This window comes from Pinus tabuliformis, chromosome 1_2 (assembly GCF_031772625.1).
Source record: "Pinus tabuliformis cultivar Carrire ecotype Pingquan chromosome 1_2, CPIR1, whole genome shotgun sequence".
In the NCBI taxonomy this organism is placed as follows: Eukaryota; Viridiplantae; Streptophyta; class Pinopsida; order Pinales; family Pinaceae; genus Pinus; species Pinus tabuliformis.
The window spans coordinates 462,624,264-462,646,932 of record NC_142298.1 but is presented as its reverse complement, the minus strand read 5'-3'; the positions used below and the strand labels follow the sequence as shown (position 1 = coordinate 462,646,932).

At 37.7% G+C, this 22,669-nt stretch overlaps 1 protein-coding gene across 1 annotated transcript; it reads left to right on the top strand.

Annotated features, from left to right (window-relative positions):
• The first annotated feature begins 19,984 nt into the window (after positions 1-19,984).
• LOC149206351 (uncharacterized) lies at positions 19,985-20,416 on the top strand. Its single transcript, XM_089397668.1, has one exon. The coding sequence runs from the start codon at positions 19,985-19,987 to the stop codon at positions 20,414-20,416; it is 432 nt and encodes a 143-aa protein (XP_089253794.1).
• Positions 20,417-22,669: the final 2,253 nt, after the last annotated feature.

Below are 22,669 nucleotides of genomic sequence, written 5' to 3'. Positions count from 1 at the left end.
CTATTGCAAAAAGAATTCTAAATTACTGGAAAGGAAATAAATGTTTTGAACTCAAATACGCCCATGTGGATGTCTTCAATTACATTAGATATTTCGATTCCAAGTTTAACAGAGACAAGGAAAATGGAGTGTCTACTTCAAGCTATATTATGAGTCTTGGATCAAGAGTTGTCTCATGGCAGTCATGCAAATAGTTAGTTCCAATAGATTGCACAACATAGGTAGAATATGTGGTAGCTACTAAAGCAAAAAAGGAGATTGTGTGGATTAGAAAAATTATTAAAGAATTGCAAGAGAAACAAGTGAGCTCTACTCCCCTTCTGATTGATAATAATTTACAATTAAGTTGGACTAGAATCGAAAATTCCATGATCAAACCAAACATATCAACACAAAGTTTCATTTGATTCGATATCATGTAGAGGAAAAGACTATTCATCTAAGACATTGTTCCACAAAGGAGAAAGTTGTGGACATATTCACCAAAAAAAATTGAAGAGAAAAATTTGAAAAATTCAAAATGATACTTGGACTCACAAACACCCGTTTAGATTAAGGTTAGGGGGATGTTAAACACATAATCCTTGGGTATTGGGTGAATAAATTGTTGATATGTAAACAAGGGGAAACATGAGTAGTTTGAATAGGATCCAACCTTTGAGGATGAATCCCAAATGTCACTCTTTTATGTTATATATTATATTCTCATTAATGCAACCACATCTAAGTATCAGAGTTAATTCATGTTTCCTGAAAATATCTATATAATTATTTTTGTTAAAAAATATATAATTCCACATGAACAATAAGTATCTAACGTAATTCAACAAATTAAGTGGCTAACATAATAATTTTCATTTTATAATAAATTATGGAAAATAAAATTAATTAAACATGATATTATGTTTTCTACATTATATGAGAGGTCATGGCTTCAATTCTCTTGACACTCTTGAGGTTAGGTTTTTTGGTTGAGCCAACAGGAAGTGATCCCTGCAGGTGGATCTTCCTGGTACAAATATTCCATGTATGTAGCAGTCACCAATCTTCGGTGTCCATGAATCACATAGAAATAAATTGTCTACATGATATATAAAAGTTAGTATATTATTATGTTGTAGCCATGGAAAATCCACCCAAATGTTTGGCCTATATATCTAAATTTTGGTTCCCATTGTTCCTTTCAAGGTCCTAATGACTATCCCTATGGTTTCAATTCGTTAAAATATTTGAATAACTCAACTATCTTTGATATTACAATTGCTTGTAAATTATGAGGCACATTGCCTATGAATACCTATTCTACAATGTTCCTAGCAATTAGGGTTTATGGAATTTGAACATTGTTTTGCATTTTTCACTTTGTTTTCTGATGAACATTGTTTTTTGTGCTCTGATATGTATTGTTGGTATGTTACATATTTTGTAGCTATATGAAGTTTTTTTTTATTTTTTTGCTTCTTTTTTCCTAGCAGTTTTCTGAATTGGTATTTGGTTTTTGGAGGTCTATTGGGTTGGAGGATTTTGACGATGCAGGAATTATGTTAGGCGCCTTGTCCTCCTATCAACCAACCCCCACAGGTAATATTACATTTTTTCACTTTTCCTACTAATCTACTACATGCTGACAATGCAAAATTTTCCAGTCTTCTATGTGCTGACAAGGAAAAAGTTACCAGTCCAATTGTTGAACATTGTTTGTTGCACTCTCATTTGTATTGTAGGTCTATTAGCTATTTTGTAGCTACAGGAAGTTTCTTATTTTTCATGTTTTTTTTAATAGTTTTATGAATTGGTTTTTTGGTGTTTGTGCATCTGTTGGGCTCAACGTTGGAGTTGAGCATTGAAGGAATTATGTTAGGTGCCTCATCCTCCTATGAACCTAACCCCACATATAATATTACATTTATTTACCTTTCATAACACTCTCTAATGAATATAGTGAAATGAATGTTCTTATTTCAGTAACATTCTTTTGATTTATTTACATGGAAGAAGCAACCAAATGTATAAAAATCTTACTTATTGTTGCATTGTATGTATGCATGTTGATGCTAGCTTCTTTTAGTGCATGTTTATTAAGTAATTCTTTTTTTGAGGCAATAAGCTTCAATGGCAACTAAATTAATTTTATTATTCTTTTGAAAGTCCTTTTTAAAACACATTGTTGCAATATTATTGTCCAAATTTTGATATTCATTGTCCACTATCCTTTCTTGTGCATCTACATTTTCAAAGTGTTGGGATGTTGTATAATTTCATTTGACATAAATAGTAAATGCACTCGCTATTGGACAATTCTTGTAGGGCCATTTTACCAATCTGCTACATACTGACAATGCAAAATTTACCAATCTTCTATGTGATGACAAGGAAAAAAATACTTGTTTAATACATAATGGCTATGTAATAGTCATTTAGTTCTTTTCCCACTCTAGAGCATATAGGACATTGCCACAATATTATGATCCAAAGTTTTAGATTCACTATCCATTAGCATTTCTTTTTCATCTACATTTTCAAAGTGTTGGGACGTTGTATAGTTTCCTTTGACATAAATAGTCAATGCACTCCATGTTGGCAAATTCTTGTAGGACCATTTTACCAATCTGCTACATGTTGACAACACAAAATTTACTAGTCTTCTATGTGGTGACAAGGAAAAACTTACCAGTATGATAGATGATGACTATGTAACAGTAATTTATTTCTTTTCCCACTCTAGAGCATATAAAAATGTTTTCTCAACATAGAAATTCTCAATCTTCTTTTCTATGTATTATAACCCAAATGTTAATGTCCACATCTTATATATTAACATTATTTATATTTCTTGTTATAAAGGCTTTTCCTAGCTTCCTACATAGAAATTCCACTTCTCTTTGTCTTGTAACAAATATCAATATACCACTAGGTGACAACTTCTTGTGTTGATTTCTTCCTCAGAGATAAAATTGTTGCATTTCACTGTCTTAATTCATATTACAATTGACACTAGGTACATTCTTATCAGGTTTGACCTTGGTTCTAGGTAATATCATTAATAAAGTAGTAGGAAAATAGAGAAGGTTTTCAGTAGCAATAAAACATGGGGAGACTTAGTTTACATAGTCCTCTCAAAATACAATTGGCCAAAGACTCATTCCTGGCAGTATTATTTGTAGTTGTAATGACATCCAATTGAGGAAATAGCTATTTCAAATCCTTAGCTCATTCCAATTAAAAATAACAACAGAGGTTTCATGCCATTAGTACGTACACTGGAGACTTCCAATGAGATTTCTGTGGTAGAATATTTCTCTGAAGAACCATCTTCTTCTTGGATGAATTTAATTTATTCGATTAACAATTACCACTGGTTGTGCTAAGAAATCTAAGGGGCAACAAGTGTAGGTGATTTCTCTTACTTCGATAATTGTTAGTGATGTATTTTATACTTTACTTGATTAACTTTTTCTTTCCTTTACTATTATTAGTGTTCTCTATCATCAAACAACTACAAAATCATAAACAACAATGAGATAATAGGACACAAGATGTAAACGATTAGTAAGGGCCAAAACCTTCCAATTGAGAGGAAAACCCACCAGAGGTCTTATCTTCTTATAGAACTTCAATTGACAAATTTGAAGACCTATGACTTTTGACCAAGACCATCCAAGACCAAGTTAAATTTCCTTCTTGAACAACTTCTACCAACAAACTTTGACCTTCCAGCAGCGTCTCCAACAACTTCAACCCCAACAACAATTTATGCAACTTTGACCTTTAAACAACTTTGGCCTAGAAACTTCACAACTTCAACCTAAAATAAGCTTCACAACTTCAACCTTGCAACTTCACATATTTGACCTTGCAAATTCACATATTTGACCATGCAACTTCACAACATCGACTTAGAAGTAGCTTCACAGTTTCGACCTTGCAGCTTCAACCTTTCGTCTTACCTAGTGACTGTAGAAACCCCAACAAAAGAGAGATGGAGAGAGGCTCAAAAGCTTCGAACTTTTTATTATTATCCTTCTTCATCCCTTTCCAGCTTCTATATTGAGGAGATCAAGCTTGCTTGAGATTGTTTCCAAATGAGGTTGACTTCCTTTTTATATATAGGCTTTTAAGGGGTACAAATTGCTATCTTTTGGATGACTTATCCCTTCATGTAGGCTGACTTGATCTTTGTGCCATGACGAGGTATTAGAGGGTATTTTGACTCAATAACGTTTTCTTTTACAATATGAAACATGCCCAAATGGGCCTTCAATACATGACAATGACACAATTGACTTTATGACAAACCTAAAAGCACTCAATGGATGCTTGAGCTATAAAATAAATTTCCTTGGGAATGAAACCCACGCCTCAAGGATAACAATAATAAATTTATTTTTATCTTTCCATTAAACACCTAAAATCATGATTACATATGTCATTATGAATACCAAACCTAGTTACATATTTAAACACTCCCTCTTAACTAGGGAGGCATTCATAATTCATACAAGGTACTTGGACATTCTCAATCTGAAGAATTCTCATAAGAAGAGTCATATTGGTAACCCATTTGTTTAGCATCATATCATCCATAATTGTCACATAGAAAGGCAATGAATAACCAATATATCTCTCCACAATATCAGAGCACAAAGTTAAAGAGACCAATGATTTATAGACACCATCATCGTTGTCTCTCAAGGAACATACCCTGCCCAGGTGTTCACAAGGTATATCCTTCTAGGATTATCCTTACCTTGGATTCTCAATCCTCAAATAATATCGGTCGTCTATGAATACTTTTATCTTGGATGCCCCACTACATCCTCAAAGAGTATTAGATTCCAGATGCTTACCCAATCCTCCATTTTTTCTTCCCAAAGTGAAGAAAATCATGATGCGTTTATCTCTCCCTCTAAACTAGGAGGATATACCCATTCCTATAAATAAATGAATGTAACCATTCCTACAAAAAGGAATGTACCCAAGTTCCCTATTTTCTAAGGACTTGTCCAAGCTCCCTATTAACTAGGCACTTGTTTCCAACAACAACTTTCTTCTTTAGTGGAGAATATGGGACCTTTCACTGCTTATTGAGATCCTCCTTTTGGTGTCATGAATTTCATCTTCATTATTATGGAGGCTTAATTTTGTAGGGCATCAATCATCTATCACTTTTCTCAAGTCAATCATATTGTCCTTCCCCTTTTCAAAAAGTGATCTTCTAGTCCATGTTGTACCTCTGAGATAGTAGTAGGTCAGCTACCAATGCCAGAGCATCTAAAATAATTGTTTTGGGGTTTTTGGTTTTAGTTTTTGGAAGACCAATGAATGAAGACAGATGTAGAATTAAAATACTTAATCCTTTGGGTTATATTAATATCTCAGTAAAGGGCTGCTATAAAGCTTTACACAGTGATATAGATAAAATAGTGGTGAGAAGAAGACAAAAAATAATATGATTATCACAGTTTCCAGACTGTAAAACAGAACAATCATAAGTGTGAAAACCTTCTAAACTACGTTCCAAAGGTTCAAGGCAATATACTTAAGCTTACATAAGATGCTGATGATTTATTGATTAGAGGGGATTAGCTAAACAGACAGTTCATTAATCCATTCTCTTAATAGATGATCACTTCAAGAGCTTATAGGAATTAATTGAGACACAATTATTCCTACCTAGATATCTCTATAAGTCATAAGCATATGAAGAAAGACATAATGATTGATAACTGGAAAAACTTACAGGATAACACAAACTGTGTAAAACCAAATTCAGAATTTGCTTTGTATTAAGGTTCCAGAAAGACTGAGTACATCAAGTGTCTACAAAAGCTTCCTTCACAGGTGGCTTCCAGGTTCAAAGTAGAATTAATAGTTAAGACTTAACAAGCAATGAACCATGAACCTTGAACTGCGAACCCTTAATAAATCGAGAAGAGAGTTATTTATATAATAATGAAACTAAGGAAATATCCTAAAACTGATTGAGATTTATTCTAGGAAAGGAAAGAAATTCATACAAGAAGATAGGGGCAGTTATTGAACTGCTTCTTGTTGTCCCTTTTATTCAGGTTGTGTTGGCTTTGTTGTTTGATATTTTGCCCTTTAAGCTGGTTGATTGTTTGTATCCTTTGTGCTAGCTGATTTGATCTTTCATCTGATATTATTTTAACTTTATAAATATCCTTTGACCCTGCTGAGTAACCTTTACTGTGTTCTTTTACCTTTACTATGTATTTCAAGTTTTTACTGTGTTTTTCAATAGTGAAATCCTTTTAGATTTTATGTCACATGGTAAAGTAATCTGATATGATCTTTGTATTTATCTTCCAACTATATGCAGGCTTTTTCTTTGTAAGCTTGGAACAGAAGTCTTTACCTGCAAAACACAGAAACTGTTAAGAGAGACAAGGGTGACAGAGAAGGTCTTCAATGGCTTTACTGAGCTTGAAAGGACATTGGAAGGAGTCCAGAGCATATCGAAAAGTAAAATGATGGTTTTATTGGTCGTAGAGGCTTTGGAGCCTTCGCTGTGTAAAACAGGCAAAACAGAGCAAAATGGCGATTTAGGCGTTTAAACAGAAAAATAGTCTTTTATTTGAGTTATGGCGCAAAAAGAAAAATGGCTATTTTGTCATTATGTGGGAGGCGGTTTTGGTTTTCATCACACCGCTTTATGGAGCATGGGTGGTTTTGGGAGGAGTCACCCGAAATAATATGAGCTTGACACGTAGCAATGGGGGTTAGTGGAATACTGCTTTTCAAGTGAGTAACACTTGTACAGAGAGCCAACCCAAAATCACTGAGGGTCGATGGATTTCAATGGTCGTGATCGGATGGTGGAGGAGTGAAAGAGAAATGCTAAAGAGCAATGGAGGGTCCTAATGATTAATTATGGCAGAAAATGGAATTTTATGGGTTAAACTGAGATTCGTGGTTAAAAGGAGGTTTTGGGCTATTTCTTTGTTAAAATCGTAAAAACCTTTTAACAAAGAAATTCTTCGCAAAACACATATGGTGGACTTGAAATTTTATGAACTCAAGCAGATAATTGATATCAGGTCCGGGTTCATATCGCATATCGCAATTAGGGTTTCGTAGAGGAAGGCCCATCACAAAGGAATGCAATAAGGGCTAGACGCGATGCAGAAATATATCATGGTTAATAATGTGTCGGGTCTGGGTTCTTATCGCAATCAGGGATCGCAACGGCAGAGGATTATTGCTTTAGCGGGATTTGTGATGAGGGCAGATGGGATATGGGAATGAAATATAATATATATTTGGGTCAGGTCCATCGCAATCGAAGATCGCAAATCGTGGAGGTTTATTGCTTTAGTGAGACTTGCGATGGAGGTGGATGCGATATGGTAATTAAATATAATATATATTTGGGTCGGGTCCAGACCCATCGCAATCACATACTGCAATTTTGGGAGAGTGTATGCATGTAAAAAGGCTTGCGATCCGCCAATGCAATGTTTTATTAAATATATTGTTTTTATAATAAAACTAAGGGTTTTGGGGTATTTTAATAAAGGGAATTAATATATATGGGAAAAGGGACTTTTTACGGGTTTAATACATTATGTTAGTGTTAAAATAAAATATGAGTGGAAAAGGGGAAATATATGAAATATGAGCGGAAAAAGGGAATATATGAAATATGATGCAGAAAGGGGAAATACAGTAAGTATAATGTTTTTCATGGGTTATTTGATTTTTTTCATATATACATCAATACTTAGGCTAAACATCATTTTGTGGGGTTTTTAGGTAAAAGGGGATTTTACATGGGGTTTTCACTTTTCCTAGGAAAAAAGGATCTTAACCTTAGGAAAAGGGGTTTTAATGGAAAATGAATGAATATGAATGTATGAAGGTGGGAAGGGGAAATTAGTGAATATAGGGATGAATGGAGATGAATGGGAAGTTACTTAATTGATCTTGTAGACCTTCATTTTCTTTGCGTAATTGCCTCATGGACATAGAAAAACATAGTAAAACATGATAAATGTACATTTTTTCCAATCAATGATCATACTTCTACAGCCTTTCTCTACTTACCCTTTGCTTATCCTATCATTTTTTCTTCACTTAATGGGTGCATTTAAGCTAGCAAACCCTTTTCCTTTCCTTTTATTTTACAAAACAAACTATCTAAATCTACCCTTATAACCTCCAAGGGCTCAGATTAAACTGATGAGCACCTTATTATTCTCTACCTAACTACTGATCTGCCAAGATTAAACAGTTTGGCCAAATCTTTATTCTCTAACTATAACATCAAATTTAAAGCATGAAGCAGTCAAGATTAAACAGTTTGACTGTCATGGGTTGTGGCATTTAAAACAAGCTGCACACAACCATTATTTTGCAGAAACAATAGTAGTGGCATTTAGACTTGCTCACTTTCAGAGTTTATTTGTTTTCTTTTCTTTCTAACCTAGCATTTTCTTTTGTCTTTATTTTTTAGGACATCTAACCTAACATTTTCTTTGATATGACATCATCATCAAGAATTCTTTTTTTACTAACATTTTATTCAATATTGTTATGTCCATATCCTAACTTAACATTTTTTCAAAATATTTTTATATTTTTTTTGACTAATTTATTCTATCTTATCAAAACCAAAAAATGCTACAACATTGGCTCCAACTAGGGACTACTTTCTGTTATACAATGCAGAGAACCTGCAGATCCATGTGCCTTCTCCTCGGGCTATGGAGTCTTTGCTATAAGAAAAATCACACTAACATCTTGAAAAGTAAAGAAAACCTGAGTATTTATAATGAAAATTATTTCAACTTCTTAGTACTGAATGTAATGTTTGAGAAGCCTTCCATTTATAGGATAAGCGGAATATTACAACTCAATATTCTGCAGCACAAAAGTGTTGTTACCCTTGACTTCAGCAATTGCTAATGGTCCAAACCATAGATTGTCAAATTTACCATGCTTTCCTTTCTCTTCTCTCCAGGCATCCCATCTTAGAACTAGATCACCTTCCTTAAAGTCCCTCTCCCTGGATCTTCTGTCAAACAAGACCTTCATCTTATTCTGATACTTATTCAATTTGTACTGAACTTCATCTTTGTTTTCATTAAGTTCAATAATTTGATTTATTCTTCTTGAAAAATCATCAGGTTCATCTGTTGAATCCTACAGGAATTTTAAAACGGGGAAGGCCAAATTGGTAGGGAAAATTACATCTTTCCCATAGACTAACTAAAATGGAGATTTTCCAGTTAATATATTTAGAGTAATTATGTTTACCCATACTGCATAAATCAAATGTGAATCTCAACTCTTCTTATGATCAGCTAGAGTCTTTTTTATTACCTTTACCAAACTTTTGTTTGATGATGCTGCAAGGCCATTACCTTAAGGGTAGTATGGAGTTTGTTAGAGTCGGTATTGTCATCCCTCCATCAGAGATCAACTCCTCTTGTTGCATTTCATGTTAGGTGTCCCGCCCAGTCATTTTCATTCCATTAGGCGCATAGATCATCTGATGGCAGTGGCGTTCCTCCAGTTTCCCTCATGTTATCTACCTGCTGGCTCATGTTTGTTCATTTAAAAAACATATACAGTCTTTTTATCTTGAAAATTGCAAAAGTTGTCTTTAGGGTTTCATGGTCAATTAGGTCTAGGGTTTCATTAGGGTTTCGTCAAGAAATGTGTTAAAATGTCCAATAATTGCCAGCAGGCCATGAGGAGGTTGCAACATCAATAAATTTTATCACCAAGCATTTGAAAATGTGTTTTTCCTCAAAACAGAGAAAAAACAGAGTATTTAGTATTTATTGTACAAAATCATGAGAATTTTTCTTTTCTCGTTGTAAATCCATTCATCTACACCCTGGTTTCTTTCCTAGCCTAAAAAGCTCGAACACCTGCAAAGCAAGCAAATCTCAAGTCATATGGCTCATTGCAAAGTTAAAAATAAGTGAAAAGTCCAAAAAACAGAGTTTGTAAATAAAGTGATTGGCAAAACATTATGAAAGTGGGTTTTGGCAAATTAAATTTGAAAATCTCATGTATAAGTCATTCTTCCAAGTGTTTGAAACTCATTTTCACTCCAAGAGCCAAGAGAAAACAAAGAAAAGTGATTGTGGGAGTTTTGGGGTGAAATTCGCTCCAAATCAACCGGTGCGGCACACTAGGCAGGAGGCGCGACGCATTGGCCAGGGGCAGTGCACTGGGCCTCAGAACCCTTTGGTAAAAAGCACAGGTGTGGCACATTGGTGAGGCGTGGCGCACTGGGTATGTTGCGTGGTGCATACAGCCAGGAAGCCCGAAAAACACCAGGACGAACTCCATTCGCCAAAATCACACAAATTTTCCTTGTTCCAAGTAGGTTGAGCCTAACCTCTGTTGTTTATCCAAGTTTGGTGTTTATGTTACGATGGTTGATGTGGTGAGTGTTTTAACAAATAATCAAACCCTACCATTACAAATTCCTCAAACAAAAATTGTTGCCTAGGGTTTGATCAACTTTTTTGCTACCAAGTTCATCTTCCCTCCATCATTCCCTTACCCCATTTTTCCCTGTTTTCATGGTTTTCTAAGTTTCCCTACCCCCTAAACTCACCAATCCCCTATCCCAAGTTCTCTTTCCCAAATTTCCTATTATAAAATCCCAAACCCTAACCTTATACAAAACCTCCCAAACATCCCATATTTTCCCTATCTAAATTTATCCCAACAGTCCCAAAAATTCCCACTATTTTTCCCTCTCCTAACAGTCCCTTGTTTCATTGTTTTCCCTTGGTAGCAGAGGTCAAACAATCTTCAAAGGCAGTCCAAGGCAGTTTGACATATCAGCACCTATTTTTTCAAGGCAGCTTTTCCACCGGCAGTTATGGCATCAGATCCTTCATATGATTATGAAGAGGAGACCCAAAGTGACTCACTCATGGAGGGACATGCACCCAGGAGGCCTCATAGAGGTGGCAGACATATCAGAGAAGAATCTACCACCCTTACCGAGTTCCAAGCCTGCCCTCTAGCCCTCTTTTGTTTCCAGCATCAGTCATGCTATGAATTTCACAAGAAGGTCGCTCATATTCAGTTTCATCATGAGTTGGCCCGCTAATTTGCGTTGCATTTGCATGGTGATCAAGCCACTCTTGCTGGTGTTGCTTTCACATTAACACCAGAAACCATTTCATTGGCATCCGGCATACCGAACATTGGAGAACAATGGAATAAGAGACAGAAGATTGACCGACAACACTATGAACCATATATCAAACCTGGTTTTCTGAGGTAGCTTAAGAGAGTGTTTCCTTTTCAGTTTCTCAAGGATGAGTATGCTCCTTTAATGAAACTCATCATGAAGTATTTCACCTGTGAGGGCCAGTTCTCCCGCTTGTATTCTTATCACATCAGGCTGCAAATGTATTTCACTCAGGTACGGATGATGAACATTCCTTATTTCATATGCCGAAACATAGAAAGGATGACCACCCTTGTGCAACACAAGACCCCTCAGCAGCAGCTTAACAATGTTTATCATTTTTCTCTCATCAAGATTGTGGTTTTTCATCAGTGTGGATTACAGGGCATCACTTGGGATGACTTCATCTCACGTGAGTTTTTCAGAGCTTCACAGGGATCATCAGAGGTTAACCATGAGACAGGTGGACCTTCTCATCAGTATGAGGGCCATGAGACCGCTAGCATGCCAGTATTCATCACATATCAGAGGGGCACTAGACATTTGTTCGCAGCAGCAAAGCGAGTGTTATCTCCACCCAGGGTGGAAGGAGCCTCATTTTCTCCATCAGCACAGTAGGTTCACGACCGGGGCAAGAGGCCTCTATAGGAGGAAGGACCATCAGGTGAGTGAGATACTGATTTCGTCCTCATTGAGGGTGATAATATTGACATGGGCCCACAAAATGCAAATATTAGACAGATCATCAAGGAGCAGCAGGCAGACATTGATGCCTTGTCCACCAACTTGGATAGAGCTCAATGGACTATACAATATTTTGAGCAAAGGAATAGGTAGCTTGAAGATCAGCAGGTGGTGATGGAGTTACAGAACATTTGGCAAAACCACCAAAGTGCCCGAAGGAGGAGGATTGAGTTCATTTCGTTGGAGCAAGAGATCAATGCAGATAGGGAGTCATGGCTCAAAAGAGCCAACATCCACTTGGAGGGGAAACTAGAGAAGGCCATCAATGAGAAGAATATGCTCAAAAACTTTTCATATCATTATTTGTCTCGGAACTTGGTGTGCAAAGCAAGAATCAGGAATTTGAAAGCAAAGCTAAAGAGAGCATTAAAAAGGCAAAAAGAGGATGAAGGAATTCAAATGTTGGCTGAGGCTTCCTTGGCCCATAAAAGCACTTAATAGAGAAGACTTAGCCCAAATTTCAAGAAATTTGGAGCAATTTTTGCATTTTTGTAAATTTTTGGCACAAAAAACAGAGTTTTCCTCCATATGCATCGCGCCACGTGGCGCTCGCTTTTGCTAGAGGGCTCTAAATCACAAAAACTTTGCTTTTCTGGATTTTTCATGGGAATTTATTCTTGCCTACCTATGGCCAAGAAATTTGGGCAGGTTTTGAGCCCTCAAAAGGTCAAAAAACTCTCAAAAAATGACCTCACTGCCCCTATTTTGATACACAGGAAGCAGTGTTGGGAGAATGGACTTTTGGAGAGGCAAATGGAGGCCAAATTGAAACATTCCACTTGGGTCGGAAAGTAGACAGGTAGACCTTTCCAGAAAGTGTAGCTAGAGCTCATTTTGACATCGGGAAGGCCTCCAAAAGTGGGCCCAAACAGGCGTTATGCATAGAGAATCAGGCGCTACGCATAGAGGAAAAATTGCCAGTTTGACCAAGTTTTGCTCTGTTTTTCACCTAGTTTCACCTAGTTTGACTTTTTCACTTTCTTAATGGAAACTTTATGATGTATTTTGATGAAATTTGATGGATTATGATTTAAATATGTTGTATTTTCACTTGTAGAGTTAGATTTATCATTTTAGAGGTTGTTTCAAACTAAATGGATCAGTTTCCTTGTTTTTAGAGGCATGCTATTATGTTGCCTAGTTTCTAGTTCTCAGTTTAGAATCAGTTGGATCAGCTCCTAAACTCATGAGCTCGACCCCTAGAGGCAAGGATGAGCTATGTTTGTCTATATTATGTTGTTTTTCAGTCATTAGCATGGTTGGACTCTTGAGAAAGCCTTGAGCTTCATTGTACATTCATTTTCAGTATTTTTGGCTAAGGAATTGAGACCAGGATTTGCAGCACTCTTTGGGATTCATGTGGAAATTTGTATTGGTACAGTGCTTCTCTTTGTAATTGTGAATTTTGTTTATGTATGTCATCATCTATCTTATTTCTTCTGAACTAAGCAAACAAGAGTGTAAGTAGAATTCATTGAAAGTGCAATGCTCTAGTTAAGGTTTTTTGTAGCTGTTTGATGTTTTCAGTTGTCTGAGGAGGATTCATGATTTCCTTGGCCCTCTTCAACACCTCACCTGTTTTTTCCATCCATCTCATTAAAATTTAAGTGCCAAAATGGTTGCCTACCTTGCCCAATCGAGATCTCTACAGAACTGAGCCTCAATACCCGCACCCCAAAATTTTCTTTCCCCTTGATTCCAACAAAACCCCCAAAAAATAAAATCAAAGCCTTGTACTTCATACCTAGCCTAAAATTAGTTTTAATTTCAGTCATCTCAAGCCCCATCGGTTATATTTTGCTGAGATTGTCCCGGAGAGAGCCCTCTCCTGTCCTCGTAGGGCTAGCTACAAGGCTGAGCATGGTTTGATGTTGGCCCTGGATCTTACCTTTTCAGCCTAAGGTAAATCTAGGCACTAACATAGTGGTGACTCCATTGGGGAACTAAATTATTTTTTTGTCGGTATTCTTCATTTTATAAACAACAGACAGAGCCTGAAGATTAGCCAAGTAGCCTTCGAAACACTTTTTCTTTGCATTAGCGCAAGTAGATAAACGCTACTTCAGTCAATCTTCGGTCTAGTCTTATAAACAGAGTATCTAACTTGCAGATCACCCCAGTACATCTAAGAATTCTAAGCTTTTGGATGATAAGTTTAGGATTTGATAGGCTGAACAAGTTGTTAATGTCAATTTGATTTCTTGAAATAGTAACATGCTGGCTTCCAGAAGACATACCAGAGAAAATCTGGAACTTGATCCCCCTCCTATCTACAAAAATCCCAATCTTATTCCAAGAATCGTCCACCAAGGAAGCTCTATCATTCCCGTGTTCAAAGCTCAATCGTGTCCTGTTGGTTTTGAGTATCTTGAGGATCAAGATTTTGATGAGCAGTTTGAGTTGTCTTTGTTTGAAACCAAATCTGAAAGCACTGTCACTTCAACTGTCTTAAATCCCGAGTTTGTTCGAAATCTTGAAACCGAAAGGGCCAATAAATCCATTGATGATTATATCCTGAATCGGCTCCAGACTTCCATTGTGGCTTCTAATATCTCTGATTTTTTAGAGACTGCTTCTGCAACCCTTGGGTCATCCGCAATTGCATCTAGTTCAAGAATTCCCACCGAACCGCCTTTCATTCCTACCCTTCCCCCGCAGCCTACTATCTCTGATAAAAAATCTGCAGTCGTATCCCCTCCGTCCACTCCTTCTACTCCTAAAATAGCCAAGATTGCTTCACCACCGCATACACCTCCTCATACTCCCCATACATCAGCTCCACCTACTCCCCCAACATCACCAAGACCAATTGCAAATCCACCAAGAGCAATGGCTGCTCCTTTTGCACCTCTTGTACTGCCTCAAAATTTGGATGATATTCCCGCCGACTACCAAAGCAAAATTCCTTTGTTTGATGGCACTCCTCATGGTATCACAGCTCAGCAACATGTGGACAGAATGACTGATTTCTTCAATCTTCATGAGATTGATGCAGAAAATGTAACCATGAGACTGTTTGTACAAACATTTGGAGGTGAAGTAAGGAAATGGTTCAAGGCCTTGCCGGCTGCAAGCATCACTACATTGGCCGATCTACAGAGACAATTCTTAAACTGCTGGGAAGTGAAGAAAAATCCCCTTCAGATTCTTTCTGAGTACGAGCACATCAAACGAAATGCGGGTGAGTCTGTTCAAGATTACTGCATTAGATTCAATTCATTTTATAATGAAATCCCTGATCACCTAAAGCCACCTATGGGGTTAGCCTTGATAAAGTTTCCAAATGGTTTTGACATTGATATGGCTTACCAATTAAGAGAAAGGGATCCAGTTACTTTAGAAGACATGCAAAAGATTGCGGTTAGCGTTGAAGCAAACTTGCTGGCCAAGAGAGCTAGAGCAAGAGTTGAAAAGAAAGTCACAATAAAGGAAGAATCTTCCTCATCAAATCAAGTGCTTCGAAAGGTGGAACAGATGTTAGATAGACTGAAACTTGACAAGCCTGAACCACAGATCAGAAATCCTAATTTTCGTGGCCAGCAACAGCCCCAATACAGAATCAAACACAGAGAGCATCGAGCCCAAGATCAAACAGCACAGTAGCAAGTGCAGACACCTCTACAGTAGAATGTTGTACTTGGTCTGGAATCAGAAGGGGAGGAGAAGGTGATTGGAGAAGAAAATCATTTCTTTACGCCCGATGACATGCCAATTTACATCACTGAAGATGAGGAGTACTCCGAGAATCCAGCTGAACGAGGGGATGAAAATTTTATTTTGGCAAATGAGACGGTACTTGAGGAAGAGTCCGATGATTACCAAAGAGGATACATGAATTCTTTGTCAGCTCATCAGCGACAGTATTCACTTCGAAATAGAGATGTGCCTGTAAATCCAATTCAGAAAAGGAAGGAGGCAGCAACGTCAAAGAATGATCCTCCCAATGTGCAGAAAAAGGGAAAAGAGATAGCTGATCCTAGTAGCAGCAAAACGACATCAGCAAGTGAAAGACCAAGTCAGCCCAATGTGTCAAAGGAGAAAATGGAAAAGAAGGATGTTCCAGCAAAAGAGGTAGAAAAGGTTTCAGTTTTTAACTTAGAAAATGAAATTGCTAAGTTGAAAATATCCATTCCTTTGACCGAGTTGATGAAGAACAACAATTATAAAAGTCAAGTGTCTAAAATTTTGAGCTTAGATCCATCATCAGACATGGTAAATGTGGAGGATGACAGTCCCGAGTTGATCTTTGGGCCAGCGTTGGAAGGTCAGTCCCAAGATAGTGATGTTGCTCCTTTCTATATCAGTCTCAGGGTGCATGATTTTGTTTTACATAATGCTATGTTTGATTCCGGAGCTTCTCATAATCTTATGCCGAAATCCATCATGGAGAAATTGGGATTGGACATCACTAGAAAATACCATGACCTTTACTCTTTTGATTCCAATAGAGTAAGGTGCATCGGGCTTATCAAAGATTTGGTGGTCAGTTTGGATCAGATTTCAGCTAAAAATGTTTTGATGGACGTGGTGGTGGTGGATATACCTCCTAGATTTGGCATGCTTATTTCCAGATCATGGGGAGCAAAGATTAAGGGGACAATGCAACTTGATTTCTCCTATGCTATGATTCCCGTGTTCGGTCAGATGAGGAAACTATACCGGGAGCAGAAAATGAAGTACATGATCACTAGTAAGGAGAAATCGGTAAATCATCCGATCAACTATGTACATACTGATCTAGAGTCATTTGTTTTGTATTCAAATAGTTTTAATGATGTAAATAGTCAACTAGTGGAAGTAGAAGACATACCTGAGATTACTTAAAATTTTAGAGAAGTCTTGAGACAAGAGCGGCAAAGACTTGATGGCACCACTGAAAAATCAGCAGTCTGACAGCAGCAACATAATGATGGACAGCAAGGTAAAGAAAAAGAGTTTCAGCATTTAGAAGAGGATGAAACATGCCTATGGAGTATGGAATTCGATGGTGCTGTTGGAAGAGAAGGTGCTGGCATTGGTATATGAATACACAGCCTGGTTTTTGCCCCAAACAAAGTGCTAAGCAATGTAAGGGTTTGCTCTTATAAATTAGCTTTTGACTGTTCAAACAATGAGGCTGAATATGAAGCATTGATTGCTGGTTTGAAAGTGCTTCGAAAATTAAATGCTAACATGATTTTAGTGTATGGTGACTCCGAGTTGGTCATCAAACAGGTGAAAGGCGAATATCAAGCTAAGCATCCTCGAATGCGGGCCTACCGCAATGATGTGTTGGATATCTTGAAGGTATTTTCTGATTATACTATCACTTGTGTGCCTTGTGCTCAGAATGTCATTGCAGACTCACTTGCAACAGTATCAAGCAATTTGAAGATTCATATGAACTCTAACAACAAGTTCGAGATTCACGTAAAGCATCGCCCGGCTATGCCCAACAATCAAAGGTATTGGCAAGTGTTCCAAGATGATGATGAGATTGATGAATTTCTGCAAAATAAAGGTAAATTCAAGGACATTTCTATTGACATGGAGTATGATGATGGTGATGAGAATTTGGAAGTCAATCAGATGGAAGTATTGCAGCTCAAAGATAACATCATTCCAAAAGGTTTAATACCTTTAGAGGAGCTTTTTGATCAGGATGATGTGGCTAAAAAACCAACCTTGCTGCCAACTGAAAAAGGAGTTGAAGATGTGAACATCGGATCAACTGAAAATCCGAAGATGGTCAAATTATCAAAAGCATTGTCCCCACAGGTGAGAGTGAAGTATATCAGTTTTTTATCCTCTTTTACTAATGTATTCACTTGGGATTATTCAGATTTGAAAGCTTATGACACGAGCATAATTCAGCATGTGATCTTGATCAAGCCAAATCAAAAGCCTTTTCGCCAAAAGCTAAGAAGAATAAATCCAAAGTTGCTGCCCTCAATCGAAAAGGAGGTGAATAGGTTGTATAAAGCTGGTATCATAGTCCCTATCAGATTTTTAGATTGGATATCAAACTTGGTTCCCATCCGCTAGAAGACAGGTGAGATTCGATTATGCATTGATTTTATAAATCTAAACAAAGTCTCCTTCAAAGACAATTATCCATTGCCCAAGACGGATCACATACTTCAGCGAGTAGTTGGAGCATCACGGATGTCACTACTCAATGGTTATTCGGGTTATAACCAAATTTTGGTCCATGAGGATGATTGTGACAAGACAATGTTCACCACTACGTGGGGCACTTTTCATTATGCAAAGATGCTGTTTGGATTGAAAAATGCTGGTGCAACCTTTTAGCGGGCGATGGATATAGTGTTTTCCAATGAAAAAGATGTTTTTCTTGTTGTTTATCTTGATGACTTAACAATTTTCTCTATTACAGATGAAGAGCACCTCTATCATTTGAAAGTTGTTTTTTAGCGGTGTAGGAAGTATGGGATATCACTAAATCCAAAGAAAAGTTTGTTTGCCATGGATGAAGGCAAACTTCTCAGGCATATAATCTCAAAGGAAGGCATCCCAATTGATCCAGCATGGGTGGAGGCCATTCAAAAGATTGATTTCCCACGAAGTAAGAAAGAAATCCAATCTTTCAATGGTAAGATCAATTTCTTACGTCGCTTTGTGCCCAATCTTGCAGAACACTTAAGAGAGATCACAAACATGCTGAAAAAGGATAGTGCAGTAAGGTGGACCGAGGAAGCAGTTAAGTCTTTTAATCTAGTGAAACTAGCTCTTTCTTCAGCTCCGGTTTTGATCAGCCTGGACTATACTCAGGATTTTATTTTGTTTTCCTTTGCCTCGGATCATACTATGGCAGCGGTCTTGATGCAAAAAAGAGACCAGCTCGAAAAACCAATTGCATTCTTCAGTAGAACTATAAGGGATGTTGCATTGAAGTATAATATTATTGAAAAACAGGCCCTTGCATTGGTTAAAGCATTAAAATATTTTTGGGTTTATATTTTGCACTCTCACATCCTTGCTTATGTTCCTAATGCTGTTGTCAAAGATGTCCTAGTGCAAACAGATCTGGAGGGAAGGAGAGGCAAATGGATTGCTGCCTTGCTGGAATATGATGTAGAAATCAAACCAAAAAAGCTCATTAAAGGACATGAGCTAGCAAAGCTTATGGCTGAGTCAAATCTACACGCTTTGGACATTAATCTAATTGTTGCTATGTCCAAGGAAGACAAAGAATCTCTGCCCACTCAGGTATCATAAATTTTCCTCCTTTCTCCTTGATATTCGGACATTGTTTTTGTGCTTCAAAATTTTTCATCACCTCCTAAAGTGGCCAAGAACAAAAGTAGGACATTCAAGTTGAAGGATGAAAAATTTTGTATCATGAATGGTGCACTTTATTAGAAAGATCCTGGTGGTGTCCTACTAAATTGCTTAGTAGAAGAGGAGGCGAAACAAGTTATTGTAGACTTTCACAAAGGAGATTGCGGAGGCCATCTTTTCTGGAAAGCAACAGCCAATAAAATTTTGAGGGAGGGGTATTATTGGCCAAGTCTATTCGTTGATGTGTACAAAATAGTGGCCAACTGTCACGAATGTCAAATTTTTCAAGGTAAGCGGAAGTTGCAGCCTTTACCAGTCAAGCCCATTGAAGTGAGCGCTCCATTTCAGCAATGGGGTTTGAATTTTATTGGTGAGATTCATCCTTCTTCTTAAGTGCAGCATAAATGGATCCTCACGGTGACATATTATTTCACCAAATGGATTGAGGCAATTCCAACAAGGAAGGCCACCGATTCGGTAATTATTTCATTTCTTGAAAACAACATTTTGTCTCGTTTTGGATGTCCAAATAAGTTGATCACTGACAATGCAGTAGCCTTTAAATAAAAAAGAATGATTAACTTTTGTCATAAGTGTTAAATCACCTTGGGGCATTCGACAACCTATTACCCAAAAGGTAATGGTTTGGCGAAATCCTCCAACAAATCTCTTGTCAATATCATCAAAAAGCTGCTAGAAATTAACAAGAAGAGTTGGCACAAAAAGCTGGTCAATGCACTTTGGGCAGATAGGGTAAGTCAAAAGAAATCCATTGGCATGTCTCCTTTTGAGCTTGTGTACGGTGTGGACACAGTCTTCCCAACATCTTTGGTAGTCCCAGTGGTCAAATTGTTGCAAGAAGCTGGCAGTGAGGATGATGGTTTGCAGCGAAGAATCAACCAAATGATACATTTGCAGCAAACAAGAGAAGAGGTATTTCAGCATACTTCCAAGCTACAGGAAAGAATTAAGAGGATATATGACTGGAAGGCCAAGGCAGACAGGTTTGAAATTGGAGACATAGTGTTGAAATGGGATGCAAGGAATGAAGAGAAGGGTAAGCATGACAAATTTGAAAATCTGTGGAAAGGACCGTACAAGATTGTTGCACATCGGGGCCAGAATGTGTTCCTTTTGCAAGAGCTGAATGGCGAAGACTATCCTGGTGGGCCGGTCAATGGTCGGCTTCTCAAACGGTATATTGTGTAAACTGTTTTCTGCTGTCCTATTCATCATTGTATATATCGGCTTGTTTAAATTCCATTGCAAGAGTGTGTTGTCTTCCTTCTTCAGCTTGGGGCCCGAGGTGAAGGCTATAAAGCTGAATTTGGATTTCAGTTTTGGTTTGGTTTGTTTGAGTTAAGTCTTTTGGTCAATTTCAGTCTTGAAAATGAGTCAATTTGAGTCACGTTCAGTCCTGAAATTGAGTCTTTCAGTCAAGAGTTCTGATTTGTTGTGTCAAAATTATTGACTCCATAGCCCAATGGACGAAGGCACTGCCTGCTTTCCTAGAGATCTGTAGTTCTTGGCACCTCCAAGGAGCTACCATCCCCATTAGAGCCAATGTTAGAGTCGGTATTGTCATCCCTCCATCATAGATCAACTCCTCTTGTTGCATTTCATGTTAGGTGTCCCGCCTAGTCATTTTCATTCCATTAGGTGCATAGATCATCTGACGACAGTGGCGTTCCTCCAGTTTCCCTCATGTTATCTACTTGCTCGCTCATGTTTGTTCATTCAAAAAACATATATAGTCATTTTACCTTGAAAATTGCAAAAGTTGTCCTTAGGGTTTCATGGTCAATTAGGTCTAGGGTTTCATTATGGTTTCATCAAGAAATGTGTTAAAATGTTCAATAATTGCCAGCAGGCCATGAGGAGGTTGCAACATCAATAAATTTTATCACCAAGCATTTGAAAATGTGTTTCTCCTCAAAACTCTGTTTTGAGGAAAAAACAGAGTGTTTAGTATTTATTGTACAAAATCATGAAAATTTTTCTTTTCTCATTGTAAATCCATTCATCTACACCCTAGTTTCTTTCCTTAGCCTAAAAAGCTCCAACACCTGCAAAGCAAGAAATGCTCAGGTCATATGGTTCATTACAAAGTTAACAAGAAGTGAAAAGTCCAAAAAACAGAGTTTGTAAATAAAGTGATTGGCAAAACATTATGAAAGTGGGTTTTGGCAAATTAAATTTGAAAAGCTCATGTATAAGTCATTCCTCCAAGTGTTTGAAACTCATTTGCACTCCAAGAGGCAAGAGAAAACAAAGCAAAGTGATTGTGGGAGTTTTGATTGAAATTCGCTCCAAATCGACCGGTGTGGCGCACTGGGTAGGAGGCACGACGCATTGGCCAGGCGGCGCATTGGACCTCAAAACCCTTTGTTAAAAAGCATGGGCGTAGCGCATTGGTGAGGTGCGGCACATCGAGTGTGCTACACAGCGCATACAGCCAGGAAGCTCGAAAAACAACAGGACGACCTCCAATTCCCAAAATCGCACGAATTTTCCTTGTTCCAAGTGTGTTGAGCTTAACCTCTGCTGTTTATCCAAGTTTGGTGTTGATGTTATGATGGTTGATGTGGTGAGTGTTTTAACAAATAATCAAACCCTACCATTACAAATTCCTCAAACAAAAATTGTTGCCTAGGGTTTGATCAACTTTTTTGCTACCAAGTTCATCTTCCCTCCATCATTCCCTTACCCCATTTTTCCCTGTTTTCATGGTTCCCTAAGTTCCCCTACCCCCTAAACTCACTAATCCCCTATCCCAAGTTCCCTTTCCCAAATTTCCTATTATAAAATCCCAAACCCTAACCTTATACAAAACCTCCCAAACATCCCATATTTTCCCTATCTAAATTTATCCCAACAGTCCCAAAAATTCCCACTATTTTTCCCTCTCCTAACAGTCCCTTGTTTCATTGTTTTCCCTTGGTAGTAGAGGTCAAACAATCTTCAAAGAAAGTCCAAGACAGTTTGACATATCAGCACCTATTTCTTCAAGGTAATTTGTCCACTAGCAGTTATGGCATCAGATCCTTCATATGATTATGAAGAGGAGACCCAAAGTGACTCACTCACGGAGGGACATGCACCCAGGAGGCCTCATAGAGGTGGCAAACATATCAGAGAAGAACCTACCACCCTTATCGAGTTGCAGGCCTGCCCTCTTGCCCTCCTTTGTTTCCAGCATCAGTCATGCTATGCATTTTGCGAGAAGGTCGCTCATATTCATTTTCATCATGAGTTGGCTCACTTATTTGTGTTGCATTTGCATGGTGATCAAGCTACTCTTGCTGGTGTTTCTTTTACATTAACACCAGAAACCATTTCATTGGCAAGTGGAATATCGAACATTGGAGAACCATGGAATAAGAAACAGAAGATTGACCGAAAATACTATGAACCACATATCAAACCTGGTTTTCTGAGGCAGCTTAAGAGAGTGTTTCCTTT